General features: G+C 31.2%; 1 protein-coding gene across 6 annotated transcripts in view; it reads right to left on the bottom strand.

Moving 5' to 3' along the window:
- Positions 1-15,762, bottom strand: part of VPS13A (vacuolar protein sorting 13 homolog A) — a 204,475-nt gene that overhangs the window by 16,853 nt on the left and 171,860 nt on the right. The window contains exons 68-70 of one of the 6 annotated variants that reach the window (XR_012072042.1): positions 12,150-12,264; positions 4,651-4,845; positions 2,259-2,301 (exon numbers count right to left, since the gene is read on the bottom strand). Coding sequence is in view for 3 of the 6 variants with exons in the window: in XM_031677229.2 (XP_031533089.2) it covers positions 9,579-9,656; positions 12,150-12,264 (193 nt within the window). In the remaining 3 variants the exon portion in view is untranslated. Of the gene's footprint in view, positions 1-2,258; positions 2,302-4,650; positions 4,846-9,043; positions 9,657-11,856; positions 11,950-12,149; positions 12,265-15,762 lie in introns of those variants that run through there. The other 5 variants (XR_012072043.1, XR_004189589.2, XM_031677229.2 and 2 more) reach the window with 5 other exon arrangements.

Raw genomic sequence — 15,762 nt, 5'->3', positions numbered from 1 at the left:
AGTCAGGGCTAGGAATCACAGGTAGAGCCTTTCAGTTAAGCCCAAAGTTTGGCAGAAGTATCAACAGATTTGCCTGAAGTATCAAGTACAATAGCCAGTACTGTATTTTTTTTTTTTTCATGGGGTAGATAATTAGTTTATTTACTTACTTTTTTAGTGGAGGTACTGGGGATTGAACCAAGGACCCTGAGCAACTCTACCACTGAACTATATATACCCTCTCCCCTCAACAGCCAGTACTTTAGACATCTTAGCTTCACTTATATGCTACAGTATTAAAAGAGAAAACCAATTTTTGCATTTTTCATTAAAAGAATATATAAATTACCTATCATCATTTAAGAACTTTCTTAAAGATACAAACACACAGGAAACTGCATTCATTATAATTGTCAGAACCTATAGGTAACAATAAAATGTATGGTTACTGGTAAAGGATTCCTTTTGCATTAGAAAAAATGAGTATGTAAACCTTAGTTTATTAGATATAAATAAATACAAACCAAAATGATTATACAATAGAAACATAAAAAGTAGGAACTGGAAAGTATCAGGATTATCCTCTACTAATACTCATATTTCCAGCCAGGTAAGTCCCAATTCTTCAGAAAAAGAACATAGCTAGCAACTATAATACAGAAAACACTGCCAACACTTTCATACCACCTAAATGCCATGAAGCAGCAGAGTTCTATAACAAAAATATTGCTGAAAAAAAAACAAAGCAAAATACGAAAAGACAGATGATAGGAACAAACCACTAACACGGAAGGTTTCACATCTCAAACAATATAAAATGCTAATATTTATCAGAAATATATGTGAGAAAATTGCGTAAAGATAAGAATACATAGTTAAACAAAAACAAAACCAAAATCTGATCAGTATCTGACTCTTTTGGAAGATGAGTTTCATAGAGGTACAAATGAGATTTTTTTAAGATAGCAGCATGAGTGATACAAGGAAAATGAAGTTTATCTAAATGAAAGGTAAAGAATAAAATGCTATCAAGCAAGAAAATCTACTGGGTAATGAATAAATGGTTTTATAGATTAGCTAATTTGAATAGTTAGGAAAAGATAAAAGGTTTATGAACAGATTATACTAAGAAATAAAGTGTACTTTTAAAAACAAAATTCAGGGAGGTAATCAAATTAAAATGGCAAATGCTACGATTTCTCAATTATTTAAGAAGTAAATAGATGACTTGTTCAAAATATTCTTTTCTTTAGAGAAATATTAGTCAATAATCATAACTTCCTTAGAGTTATCCTATTAAAGGTTAGGGAAAAAAAGGTTTTATCAATTCACTTTTTTTTCCCTTTAAAGTTGAAGTATAGTTGACTTAAAATGTTGTGTTAGTTTCAGGTATACAGCAAAGTGACTCAGTTACACACATACACATGTTCTTTTCCATTATAGGTTATTACAAGATATTGAATATAGTTCCCTGTGTTTACACAGTAGGTCCTTGTTATTTATCTATTTTATAAAAAGCAGTGTGTATCTGTCAATCCCAAACCCCTAATTTATCCCTACCCTCTACCCTTTCCCCAGTTCACTTTAAATACAGTAAATCTGAGGGTTATGGCCAGGAAAAACAGTATTCAACCAAGCTTCACGGGCAAATACAGTAGAAATTCATTACCTAAAAGCCCAATAATTTCATATATATACTAGAATAAATATAAACATGAGAAGACAAGTGATATTTACCTCATTATGTGAGGTACATTGGTTTTTAAAAAATCGAATCTAATTGACTGTGTCATTAAATGTGAAGAGGAATTAGGCATTATTTAATCTTTCTATATCTCTGTCTCTGCCCATGCAAATGAACTATTTTGACTGTCAGCCTAAGTACAATCTAGCTGACAGCTTAGAGCAGGAAAGCTGAGCATAAACCTGTGACATAAAATCATATTATCTTAAGAGATGTGAACTGTCATCGACTGGTTCAAATAAAAGAGTCTGGAGAAAGGACAGAATTATGCTCATGACATAATTACATGCACTGACAGCAGAAGACCATTAATTAACCTACCTAATACATTCTAGAAGGGCCAGGGAAACTGGACAGAAATACTTTAAGTGGACAATTACAAAAGTCTCTCTAATGCATTTCCAGCAGAACCACTACTGAACAACATTTACTGACCCATGATACTGTATAAATGAAAACAGTAACATTTCTTTTAAAATACTGTATAATTCAGAGCAGTCCAAGTCACTGAGGTTTTATTGCTTCTATCGCTTACCAATTAATGTGTGGAAATTGTCACGACACTCTATTCTATTAACCTTAAAAGGAAAAAAAAAGGCATAATTTAATGACGGTTTTATTTTGGCAAAGAGGAGACAAAGGAGGAATACAGAATTCACATAACGATGACTGAGAACTAGCATAAATTGTTAATTTGGAATAATGGAAACATAACAATGAATTCCTATTAGACACTGTACTAATGATCACATACGTCACTTGTTTTAATCCTAGCAATACCACCAAGGTACTTTTATCTTGGTGTTATATGCCAGGTACTGTTAGGTACTACAGTTATCTCCATTGTACAGTCTGGAACATGAGATCAGATCAGCATAATAAGACTATAAGCTAGTAAAAGGAAAAGGCTGGTACTGAACTCAGGTTTACAAGGGTCCAGAATTCAGGCCCTGAGCCATAGCATATGGCTGCATCTCAGGTATTTTTATTATCAAAATGAGTTAGCACAGAAGAAATACATATATTTCAGAAGATGCAGTGAGAATCCCATTTTAACAGCTCACTGGAATATGGATTCAGATAGTCCACAAGCTGTGTCATGTCTTTTGTAATGCTTCAACTTCATGTAATACCTAGGGATCATTATCTCTGTGGAAGATTGGGCATATCGTCTGTGTCTTTTGATTTCTACAGTTCCTAAGCCTTGCATGTAACAGCTGATCAACAAACAGGAATGAGACTATAAAGATCCAACAACAAAGTGCTGGCATGTGTTTTAGCGCCAATCACCAGAATAATAAAGCTCACTACAATTATAAGCTCATGAGAGATGAGCAGAATCTTGACCACTCTCCTCAGTGTGTAACCTTAAGACCTGGAAGAATGCCTAACACATAACTAATAGGAGTTTAAGAAATACTTGTATGAAGAATTAATACATGGCATTACATTTTTTCTTTGTATTCATATAAACTATGCTGTCAGATTGTACAGCAAAAAATTCAATTATACATATATAAGTGTACATTTACTCTTTTGGCAATTTTAAAGTTAAAAGTAGCCTGGCAGTTATTCCAGTAAGGCTAGCTCTACAGGAAATATCCAGCTCCCTGTACTTGTATCCCAACCCTGCAGCTTCATGAGATCCTAACTAAAACCACCACCTCAGGCTCAAAGTGCCACAATACGTCTAACTGTACATTTCTCCACACTGCTTCCTATAGGACTCTTTACAGTGGTAAATTTTCACTGAATTACAGCTCATCAGGATCATCATCAGAAGTAACTATGGTATCAATTTCATTTGAATTTGACTCAACTGACAAAAAAACTATACATGGTAGGTACTTCCTTTCATAGGTTATTAAATTTTGTTTTTAGGTGAATCAAAGTGGCCTCCAATTTAATTCCGAATTGAAGATGAATTATTTTACTTGGCAAGAGAACAGCTTTTCTTTCATAGGACATTCAGCTAATGTAAAAATAGAATTTTCATAATTTATACTAAAATCTTCTAACAACATTGTCAAAGCACACACTAAAAAAAACCTGAATGAGCTTTACTCAGCTCAACTTACGTTGAGAATCTCTGTGCTGTTGAAAGTAACCAGGGAAAGTTAAAAGGCAGAGTGTGAACATATCAGTAGAGAAGTCAGGCGTTGGGTCCCAGGTTACAGTTTAGCACCTTTAGCTAAATAAGGGTTAAAGACCTTTAAACTAATACTTACTACAGAGTTTTAGCTCTATTTTCACATCTTTGGTAAGTAGAAAATAAGACTCAGGTTGAACCTACCTGAGCGTAACATTTTTCTTTGAAAGTTAAATGTGCTAAATTTTCTATTTTAATAATATTTATCCTTAATATATTTACAAATTTATGGGATGAAATGATGGCAAACTTGAAAAAGATTCAGTAATCAGTGTCATTTCAGTTACTGGATTAAAAAATAATTTAAAAATTCATTTTATGCTTTTTTGACAAAGAGAAAGCTGGAACTTCCCCTAAGTGGAACCAACACCTCCAGAAAAGGACATAATCTCAAAGTCTTACTCACACCGTATTTTTATGCAATCTTGGAAGGTTCTAAGTGGACTGAATTACTCTTATTGGTCCAAAATAAAGTTATCAGGATTTACTCCTAAATGTTCAAAAGTATAGGCCTTCAAAGACGATGTGCCAAAGACTCTCCAAGAGAGTTCTGTTAAACTAATGAATGAGGCATGAGAACTGTATCCAAGTTGGATAGGTAATCTCTTTTTCATGGGATCTGCTTTATCTGAGATGCTAACTCTTATTTGTCTTGATAACAGAATTTGGCTCTCTTCAGTTTTCTCATCCCATTCAGAAGTATGCTTCTGGAGAGGAAGAGTTTAAAATGGAGAGTGAAATCCAATAAGGCTTTGTCTCCTAGTTCTTGTCCACTTACTCAAAATTTCAGATGAAGCCAGGAAGAGTGTTCAGCACTACTGTGGTGATCTGACTGCCTAGGATAAGCCCTTTCTTCCAGATCAGTTGTAATTCTCCTTCCGAAGTAAAGGGAAAGACCACATCAGCTGAAGGCAGTTATCTTCCAACTGCTATTAAGGCAGTGTTTGAAGCTAATTATAAACATCTGTAATTTCTGAAAAAAAAAGAAATATACAACAAACAACAACAGTCTCCCTTCTATAACAACTTACATAATGGCAACTAAGATATCTTTGTGAGAGATGTAAGCGATTCAAAGACAACACAGATTAAATTTTAAAATATATCAAACAGTTAAAAAAAAAATACTCTCCTTATGGGACAACCCAGCTGTCAATATTCATACACAATGAAAAACACAAGGATCATACAAACATATACACAAATAAATTTTAAGAGGAGGAAATTTGGTTGAGTAAATTTTTCTAAGAAAGGTAGAGTCAAAAGGTAAAAGTACGTTTAATCAAAAAGGAAAAGCTTCTACATCAGCTATAAAAATATAGGTCCTGCTGGCCATAATGTATTCCAGAAATAAATACCAAGTTTCCCACATTGGGAATTAAATGGGTCGTTTTTTTAGTCTTTAGAAGTTAATAATTCTATTTATACAAATTTCCAATAAAACAAAAATATGTAACAAAATTTGTATATTTGAATCATAATTACACGAATAAAATTTAAAAATGAAATATGCCACAATAAATGGTAGGGAGACAGGGTAATTTTTTTCTTTTCTATTCCTATTTTTCTTTACTGAGCATATAATACTTCAACAATGTAGAAAATAATCTAATTTTTGAGAAATTTCACATCTGTAAAATACTAAAATTGTAGACTGAGAATCAATGTTAGTTAACTGATTCACAAGAGGGATTTCCCTTTTCCAATGAGTATGAGTCTCTAATTTTTTTTTTAATTCAAGAAAACTCCAAGCTTTATTGAATACATTAAAAAAAATCTTTGTAGATATAATGTACTTAATTATTCATAAAAGATTATTTATAGTATAAAAACATAGTATTCCCAATCAAAAAGTTATATACTTAACTAGACCTCTGAGTACCCTGATTATCTGTTTATAAAAACACAATGACTATATTTTGAATGTTCCAAATAATTAAGGATCTCTAAGATCCAGAGAAATGGCATAATGAAAATTTAGTAGATATCTTTGTTACCATTTCAATGCATAGAGTATGTATACGCAATGAAGAAGGTTACACGAAAGAATAATTTTACAAAATTATTAAACATTTACTTTAAAGCAAAAGTTTGGAGGTACACTATTGCTATATACATACTGGTTGATACAGATAAACTGTTAAATAAATTTATCATGTTGATTGAGAGATAACTATGGACATGAAAATGGTCTACTACATTAAAACAAACCAAACCATACACTCTCACATATGACCATCATAAATCACTCTCATTAGCTCCCTAACACAGACCTATCTGAAATCATGTGCTTCATTCTTCTTTAATTCAGGACTTTCTGTGGTGTTTTGTATAGTATGGATTGTATTCACTGAACTTCATGAATTCAAACATTTATCCACTAAAATGAAGATTAAATTAATTAAATCTAAACATTTTAAATTGATCTCCATTTATTTCAAAGGTACAGGGATAGAATAAAAAATAAAACTGACATTCTTTTCACATATTCATCATAATTATCATTTGACCTAAATGAATAGTCTGCATATCTTATTTAGACCCCACAGTACCTTTAATATTTTGGACTATTATAGTAAGTTATAAACATGCAAGGAAACCTATAAAACAAAAAACTGAGGCTTAAAAGTACAGTAGAAAAGTAAAATAAAAGTTGGGATGGTTGTTTCTGGTCTTCCTCCCATCACTCTAGGAGAGCATATGGCAAAATTTCACCACAGGGTATAAGTTAGACAAACTACCATAGCAGCTATTACTGCAGTCATCATTCTCTAGTGTATATGACTTGGGACGTAAAAGATAGTAACACATATTTCATGTTGAACTTTATCTCCTAGCCACAGATCTACAAAGGCTCCATCTGTCAATTTTAATAACATGACCTTAAAATCAACACTCAACATTCCATCAAAGATACATATTTTGAACAATTTCAATAGGTAAAATTTATAAAATCCCGATTTTAAATATATAAGCAAACTGAAATTTATTCCGACTTCCTTTTCTATAAGGAATATTGAAAGTTAGCAATATTATTCTGGATTTACATTTCTTGTATCTATACCCAATGTGAGCACCAAGTAATTTCATTTATAGGCTCCTACAAGCAGATTATTTATCCATGGTGATAGGCGTTTACAATTTCAGGATTTCTATAAATTTTTCTTCCTGCCAGTCTTCAATATGTTATTCAAGTGTCAAGTAGACACAGAGGAAAACAAAGAATAAATGATTATTCCCTTAAGGAAGAAGAAAGAACCCTCTTTCCCTTTTTCTACACATAAGCAATGACCACGTAGAAATTCACAATATAAATAAAGGATATGGAAAGGTATGGTATTAAACAGTCAATTTTTTGAACTCGGCTTCCTCACTCGACTTTATTAGATGGATATTTCCCATTTTTAAAGTTCTAATTACAGAGCCACTAATAAAAGAACTGTTCATCTCATTAAAATCCCAAAGTTGAACTCATTTTCTACATATTTGATGAGGAACAAGAAGATATTTTTGTTGAAGTCCTGTATCTCCATCAAGAAAACAGAGCTATCCTCAGTCTTTTTTCTCAAATATAAGCAACATAATAAGTATATTTTTTAAACTGGAAAAATAATACCTGTCAGCAAAGAAGCCTGAAAAGATTATTTCACTGTGTCAGGAAAACAGAAAGAACAAGGGCAATTATACCATTAAAGAACACAAGTCATTTCCAAGGGCTAAAAACTTAAGAATGAATCCCTAAGACCACATGGACAAAGTTTTCTAGTTACTAGAATATTGCTTTAAATCTTTTTAATGTTCAAGAGATTTTAAATAAATGTAATTCCACCTCCAACTTTCTTTTCATTAAAATGGTAAGTCACTGCTAAAATACCCAGAATTTTTTTCAGATAAATTCATAAGGATCTTTATGAAATCTATACCATAGAATTGTCACAGACTAACCACAGGAAACTCAGTAAATGTCTTGCAAACAAGCAGTTTTGCATTTTCTCCTTTAGAAAGGCTTCATGCTTAGCAATATTTGGATCTAAAAATTCAGTGAAGAAATATTCAGACCCTTCTTTCCTCAGGTATACACAACATAAGAGTAGGCTGTGTTAATCCTAGCTTCCAGTAGAAGCTGCAGGCTTTGTTTGATTTTGACCAAGGGTGAGAGAGCAGCAGTGCAGGACAAATACAAACTGTCTCTGATACCAGTAGTGACTATTCTAATGGTCACTGTTTTAATTTATTTACTTATTCCAAAATGATAAAAGTACTATATTTTGATGAAAACAGTAATTAGATGATTTGACATTCACAAATTTTCTTAGTCCTAGCACACACAACCTTGATTTCTACTTAATCTAAATATGCTAGGCAAGGAGAAATTTCAAAAAAGCTGAATTTTTTAGCTTTGTTTTTTGTTGGCTCAATATTAAAAATTTGAGTCATTTTCTAAGAATAGTGAATAATGATTTATAGAGATAAAATCCTGATAAACCTAAGAATAAGAAGAGACTCAGAAATCATTGGCTGAATAAATTAAACCAAAAGCTGAACAATTAAGGCAAGTATCTACTATAATCTAAGCTCATTATAAGCAAAATGTTTAACATAAATTAAGGTAAATGCCCTTTGTTGATCCAAAAGTAGAGCCGTCATAAGGGATCAAACATCATACTACTTTTTTTCCCCCAAACAACATACTAATAGGCGTTCATTTTTTAGAGTTTTTTTTTAAAGTACATCTGATATACTAGAAAAATAAAAAAAGTTTTATCTAAGTTGAAATTAAAAAAAACTTCAGTACACATAACATGAAACAGATTTGCTTATTCTTTCAGAAAACTAGTTAACAGTTTTTCAATATTACCCAGAAGAAATATATATAACTATGCTTACTATAAAAATTTTTCTCATGTCTTGAATTCATAACATTTTGTAATAAGGATACAGGCACATGGATATGCAACTTAATAAGTATAATGACTGTAAAACCAATTTTGTTCACTGTTCCACAAAATATATATATAACAAAATGAAATAAAAAGTGAACCAAATAAAATAATTTTTTTTATATTCTGAGACTATAAATTATTTCACTATCTAACCTTTGTGACAAATTATGAATGTTTCTTATAATAGTAGTTCAACCTACATGATTTTGGAATAGAACAACAAATTCGTATTGCTTCAAGTTATATGTTTATTCTTATAAAAGAAATTTGACAAAACTACTTCTAAAATGCTAAGTAAATATAAAATATTGACTGGCTATTACTATTCTTTTTCTTTCCTTCTTTTTTTTAAACTCAATTATGTTATATTACAGCCCAGAAAATTGACAAAGAACATTAAAAACAGCATTTTGCTAACAAATAAGCAGATAACTTAAAATGAAACTAGTTAACATCAAAAAAAAATTGCCTAACTTTAAATCTCAAGGACAAACTGTGTTACACAAAGCTACAAATACATACAAGCAAATGCTATAATATATAGTATGCCCTACTTTGGATGTAAAATACATTTTTCTGTGCTTAAATAAGGCAATTCTGGTAGTTTGAAAATGTATAGGAAAACATTTTAAGAAGAAAAAGTACTTTTAACTCCCTAAAAATGGACACATGAGCATTATGGTAGCAGTCATACAAAACATGTTAATGAAAGATTTCAAATAAAATGATAAAGAACATATGAATTTTAACATTTCAGATCTGACTAATCATCGTGATCATCATTATCATCATCACTACTGCTACTGTGAGCCATAATCCACTCCCTGTAGACCTGAATTTTCTGTAAGCATGGTAAAGAAAAAAAGAAGCACAAAGGTTAGTTAAGTATGGCAAATTGCTTGGAAAACATGTAAAATTATGAAAAATTTCAAGGAGTCAATAATTTTGAAGATTTTTTAGTCCTGAATGGAGCAATAATTACGGATATAGTATATCATAGCGTAGCAGACTTAAGACTAAACTCCATTGGTTGGTACACTCAATGTATAAAGTAGCTGGATGAAAAAACTAAGGTATTCTATGAATATATTAGAATTATTCTATTTCTCTAGTAGGCAACTTTACTGACTACTAGGAAGCACTATAATACTGGACCACTTTCTAGATAGAAAGGTACACCATGAAAGAGTGTATCTCATATATAATTATCATATATAACTTAGTGAACACAGAGCACCACTTTTTAGAAAATTAGAAAATAAAAGGACAAACATGTGGAAGTACTAAATATTTTCTAAGGACATTATTAAGTCACTTAGATTAAATCTAGGCAGATGAGATTTTAAATACTGTTCATATGTCATCTATTTCTTTGCCACAGTACTGGTATTTATATATTTTAAAGTGTTAGCTAATAATAGAGTTTTGATTCAAAAAAGCACTATTACCACTAAAGCAATAACCCACATCTTACACCTGTAGGAGAGGAATGCTAAACATGAACATCCTAAGGCATCTGGTGAATTCCTATAGGAATTCCAGTTAATACTGTGCTTTGTGCTGTTGCTGAAAAATAAGTAATGACTGACAAGGATTGTGAATTTTTACTCATTTAAATATCTCTTTTTAGCAATTAATGCTAATACTGGCCTACTAAAAATAGTAGGCAAGTTTAAAAATACAGTCAATAAACCCTAAAGTTTACAGCTTTAGAAAACAATGAAAGTGTAGAACAAATTTACTTGTCTCTGAAATCAAGTTATCAACCATGAGAAATTTTTGGTTATCTCATGGCTTTTTTATCATCTGTTACTTAACAATGATGATGTATGTCTAAACTTGCCTCACTACTCATCCTTACTTCCTACTAAGTTTATAAAATACTTTCTCAAGAAATATTTTTAATTTTTCAAAAGGCAATTTGATAACTTCAGTCTAGTAAAATGTTAGTAACATGTTGTGTTCTAACAAGGAAAGGCAGATTGTGAGTAGAAATGTACGCTTCTATTGTATTAACTATAGGCGACTTCTGAAACATTTCCAAAGAATGATACACTGTCATTGTAGAGTTTGTCAACATGCCCTTTAGAACACAACCTCTCTAAATCGCCAGTTCTATTCCAATATGCAATTATTTTAAACACATTTAAAAACATTTTCAACACAATGTAAAACTACTTTACTAAATATCACATATTAACTCAATGGTTATATTTTATGGAAGTACATTTAATGAAAAATTATAAACTCTGCATGTAGTGGATAAAATATTAAATTTTAAAATCTTTACCCTGTTCACTTTAAACAAAACAGTATTTAAAATATTAAGGCTATAAAAGAAGAACCATCTCTTCCCACAATTTACTATTACAATGAATATTTTCAAGTCTCTACAACAGAATGACTTCTTGTTTGTTTTCAAACAAATGGTTTAATTCAGTGTTTCACATCTAAACCACAGAAACAACTCTGAATTGGTATATCCTAATATTGTGTATGTTACCCACAGCATAATCCAAATTTCAAAAGGTCCAATTTAGAAAGTAGAAGTTATCGAAACGGATAAAATATTTTACCTTCAAATTGTCTACTGCTCCAAAAGCTAATTTTTCGTACTAAAAGATACTGGTTTTCATGTGAATTACTTATCAATTCCACAGGGTTTTAAATAGACCACACAAGCATAAAACAGTAAGAGGGTCATGGACATTTGAACATCTTCAAAAGAAAAGCAAAACCCAAGAATTCACAATGATTTTTTTCGTTATCCATGCCTACTTGGGCATGAGGATTATAGCCGGTATAAAGGCTGTCAGTGGTTTGACAAACAGAAAGAAGTACTCTAAATAGAAATGGTCTAATTGAGCAAATAAGAACCATCAACTATGAGGGTACATAAGGCACAGTGGCTTTCAACAAATCTAGTAAATCCAGTATGGAACTAAGAATACCCTATAAAAAGATCGGACTGGCCCAAAATCCTATACAAAAAGTTACCAACATAGAAAGCATTTCTTTGCATTCAAATACTGAAACAGCTGTACGTAGTTTGTAAATTTTAATGCTAAAATCTACTGTTGGCTTTCACATGCAAAGTCATGCATTAACTGTTTTCATATCAAACTTTTTGATGCCTGTAAAAAAGAAAAAAAAATCTTATAGTAAATAAATGTATATTTAAGACCTACATAAATGTAAGAAACTATAAATGGAATTAAGAAAAACATACAAAAGCCCAAATAATCTAATATATACTTAAAGCATTATATAGCTGCTTTTTAAAAAGCTGACTGGACTAAACTAATCTTAATTTAGAAGATATTTCTTTACCCACCTGTAACATCTGATTTCCAGTGCCGTCCCTCAGCCTGTAAGGTCTGATAACTCCATCTTCATTAAAGAACCTAGGGGGTCGCAGACTCTCTACTTCATCAGAGGTCTCTGTAGCTCTAGAAATAAAAAACACATTTGACTTTAAAAATCACTAAAAAACTCCTAACTACACTTTAAAATGCAACTACAAAAAAGGATCTTCTTTTGGATAAAGTAAGAGTTACATCACTTTTTTATTTTAAAATTTGTCTTTATGACATAAATAATTTAAGTTCTGCAGAAAAACGTAAAACTGTAAAGAAGTTGGTTTATAGATTCCCCTAGTTTTTCTTTGTGGACAATAATGAGAGAATCAGCATCTGATGAGTACTGCTTTTTCTATTCTGATTAAGACTTTAAATTTTTCTTTTCCCATTTCCTAGTATATAATTTCCTCCAGTACAATGCTAAACACAAGAGGGGACTGCAAGCATCCTTCTCTCATTCCTAACTTTAAAAGGAAAGCTTCTAAAAGTTCTTCATGAAGTACAGATATCAGGAATATTTTTTTTCAAAGGCGCTGCTTGTCAAGCCAAGGAAGTTCACTTTTACTATCAGTTTGCTAACAGATTTTTTGTTGTTGTTACTGTTATTGAAAATCTTGAATGCACAATGAATTTTAAAGGAGGAATTTTTCCCTGATCATTGCTGTGATTGTATGGTTTATCTCGTTCAATCTATTAATGCTGTAAGTCACATTACATGGTTTAATGTTCAAATACCCTCAACATTACCACTTGGGCTTGATATGTATTGTTTGAAACACATATACACATTGCTGAATTTGGTATTGTAATTTTTTATTTACTATTTTTGATTGTATGGACCTACATAAGAATGATTTATTTGTTCATTCATTCATTCAACAAATATGCATACATTCAATAAATATTAAGAGATTATCATGTAACGTATTCATATGTACAGACACATATATATGGATCACTTCTTTAATTGTAAGGAGAAATTGGCAGAATGGATAAAAAATATGATCCAACCATATGCTGTCTACAAGAGACTCACTATAGGGTCAAACACAATGAAAGTAAAAGGATATACCATGTAAATAATAACCAAGAGAGCTAGAATGGCTATACTAAAATCAGAAAAGATTATACTTTAAACAAAAAAATTCTTACTAGATACAAAGGACACCTTACAAAGAAAAGGGGTCACTATATCAAGAAGATATAAATATATAATAAGTACTTGACAACAGAGCCCCGAAATATATACAGCAAAAAATGACAGAACTGAAAAGTAAAAAATATAATTCAATAATAATAGCTGAATATTTCAAAACTCAATTTTCAGTAATGTGTAACAGAGAGATCAGCTAGGAAATAGAAGACTTAAACAACACTATAATTCAGCTAGACCTAAAAGACGTCTATAGAACACTCAATCCAGCAATAGCAAACTAGACATTCTTCTCAAGTACCCGTGGAACATTTTCCAGGACAGATTATATATTAGGCATAAAACATGTCTCAAAAAATATATAAGTATCGAAGCATATATAGTATGATTTCTGACCACACAGAATAAAATTAGAAATCTTTAAGAAAGAAATTTGAGAAATCCATAAACTTGTGGAAATTAAAGAGTAGAAGCCTAAATAACTAAAGGTAAAAGAAAAAAATCACAAAGGAAAGCAACTGTTTTAAGACAAGTGAAAACAAAAACATACAAAAATGTAAGGGACAAAGAGAAAACAATGCTCAGAGGGAAATTTATAGCTGTGAATGCCCAATATTAATAAAGAAGATCCCAAATCAATAATCTAACTTTACACCACAAGAAACCCTGAGGAAAGCAAACCAAATTCCAAAGCCAGTATAAGAAGTGAAATAATAAAGGTTAGAGCAGAGAAAAATGAAATAGAAAAAATAAAAACAATGGAAGGAATCAATAAAACCAAAAACTGGTTCTTTGATAAAGTCAACAAAAATGACAAATCACTATTTAGACTGACAAAGAAAAAAAAGAGAGAAGACTTAAACTGAGTAAAGTCAAACTGGACAATTCAATTTGAATTTATTTTATATATCAAATAAAGAGACTGAATTAGTAACCAAACTTACCAGAAATAAAAGTCAAATCCAGTTGGCCTCACTGGTGAATTTTACTAAATGTTTAAAAAACATTAACATCAATCCTCTACACACTCTTTCAAAGAAATATGGAGGAGGAAACATTTCCTAAATCATTCTATGAGGACAGTATTACTCTGGTAACAAAAACCAAAGATGTCAAAAGGAAACAACAGATCTATGTTCCGGTTAATATATATGCAAAAATCCTAATAAAATCCTAGCAAACTAAATCCATTAGCATATAAAAAGCATAACACATTATAACCAAGTGGGATTCATCCCAAACACGTAAAGTTGTTTCAACACATGAAAATCAACTAATGTAGTACACCATACTAATAAAACAAAGAAAAAAACACACAATATCAACTTAAAGCATTTGGCAAATACATATATTTAGAAATTTATTAAAAGAAGATATGCACACTGAAAACTACAAATCATTATTGAGAGAAATTAAAGACTTAAACAAATAGAAAGACACTCATTTTCACAGATTGGGAGACTTAGTATCGTTAAGATGGCAATAATCTCTAAATTGATCTACATATTCAATACAATCCCTATCAAAATCCCAGCTGCCTTTTTTGAATAAATTGACAATCCTAAATTCACAAGGAAATTCAAGTGACTAAGAAAATACCTAAAAAAAATCTTCAAAAAGAACAAGAAGCCAGAAGATTCAAATTTCCTGATTTCCAAACTTACAATAAAGCTACAGTAATCAAAACAGTGTGTTATGTTTTTGAATTAAGAATTCTCTCTGGATATAGGCCAGGAGTGGGACTGCTGGATCATATGGTAAATCTATTTACAGTTTTTTAAGGAATCTCCATACTGTTTTCCATAATGGCTTCACCAAACTACATTCCCACCAACAGTGTAGGAGGGTTCCCTTTTCTCCACATCCTCTCCAGTATTTATTGTTTGTGAACTTTTTAATGATGGCCATTCTGATTCGTGTGAGGTGATACCTCATTGCAGTTTTGATTTGCATTTCTCTGATAACTAGTGATATTGAACATCTTTTTATGTGTGAATTGGTCATCTGTATGTTTTCACTGGATTGCTTGTTTAGGTCTTCTGCCCACTTTTGGACTGGGTTGCTTGGTTTCTTTATTAAGTTGTATGAGCTATTTATATATTCTGAAAATTAAGCCTCTGTTAGTCGCATCACTTGCAAAAATTTTCTCCCATTCCATAGGTTGTCACTTTGTTTTGCTTACGGTTTCCTTCACTGTTCAAAAGCTTTTAAGTTTAATTAGGGCCCATTTGTTTATTTTTGCTTTTATTTCTATTGCCTGGGTAGACTGTCCTAGGAGAATATTTGCTAAGATTTATGTCAGAGAATGTTTTACCTATGTTTTCTTCTAAGAGCTTTATTGTGTCTTGTCTTATATTTAAGTCTTTAAGCCATTTTGAGTTTATTTTTGTGTATGCTGTGAAGGAATGTTCTAACTTCATTGATTTACATGCTGT

The sequence above is a fragment of the Vicugna pacos genome, chromosome 4 (genome assembly GCF_048564905.1).
Source record: "Vicugna pacos chromosome 4, VicPac4, whole genome shotgun sequence".
Lineage (NCBI taxonomy): Eukaryota > Metazoa > Chordata > Mammalia > Artiodactyla > Camelidae > Vicugna > Vicugna pacos.
This window is presented reverse-complemented; position numbering and strand designations above follow the sequence as displayed.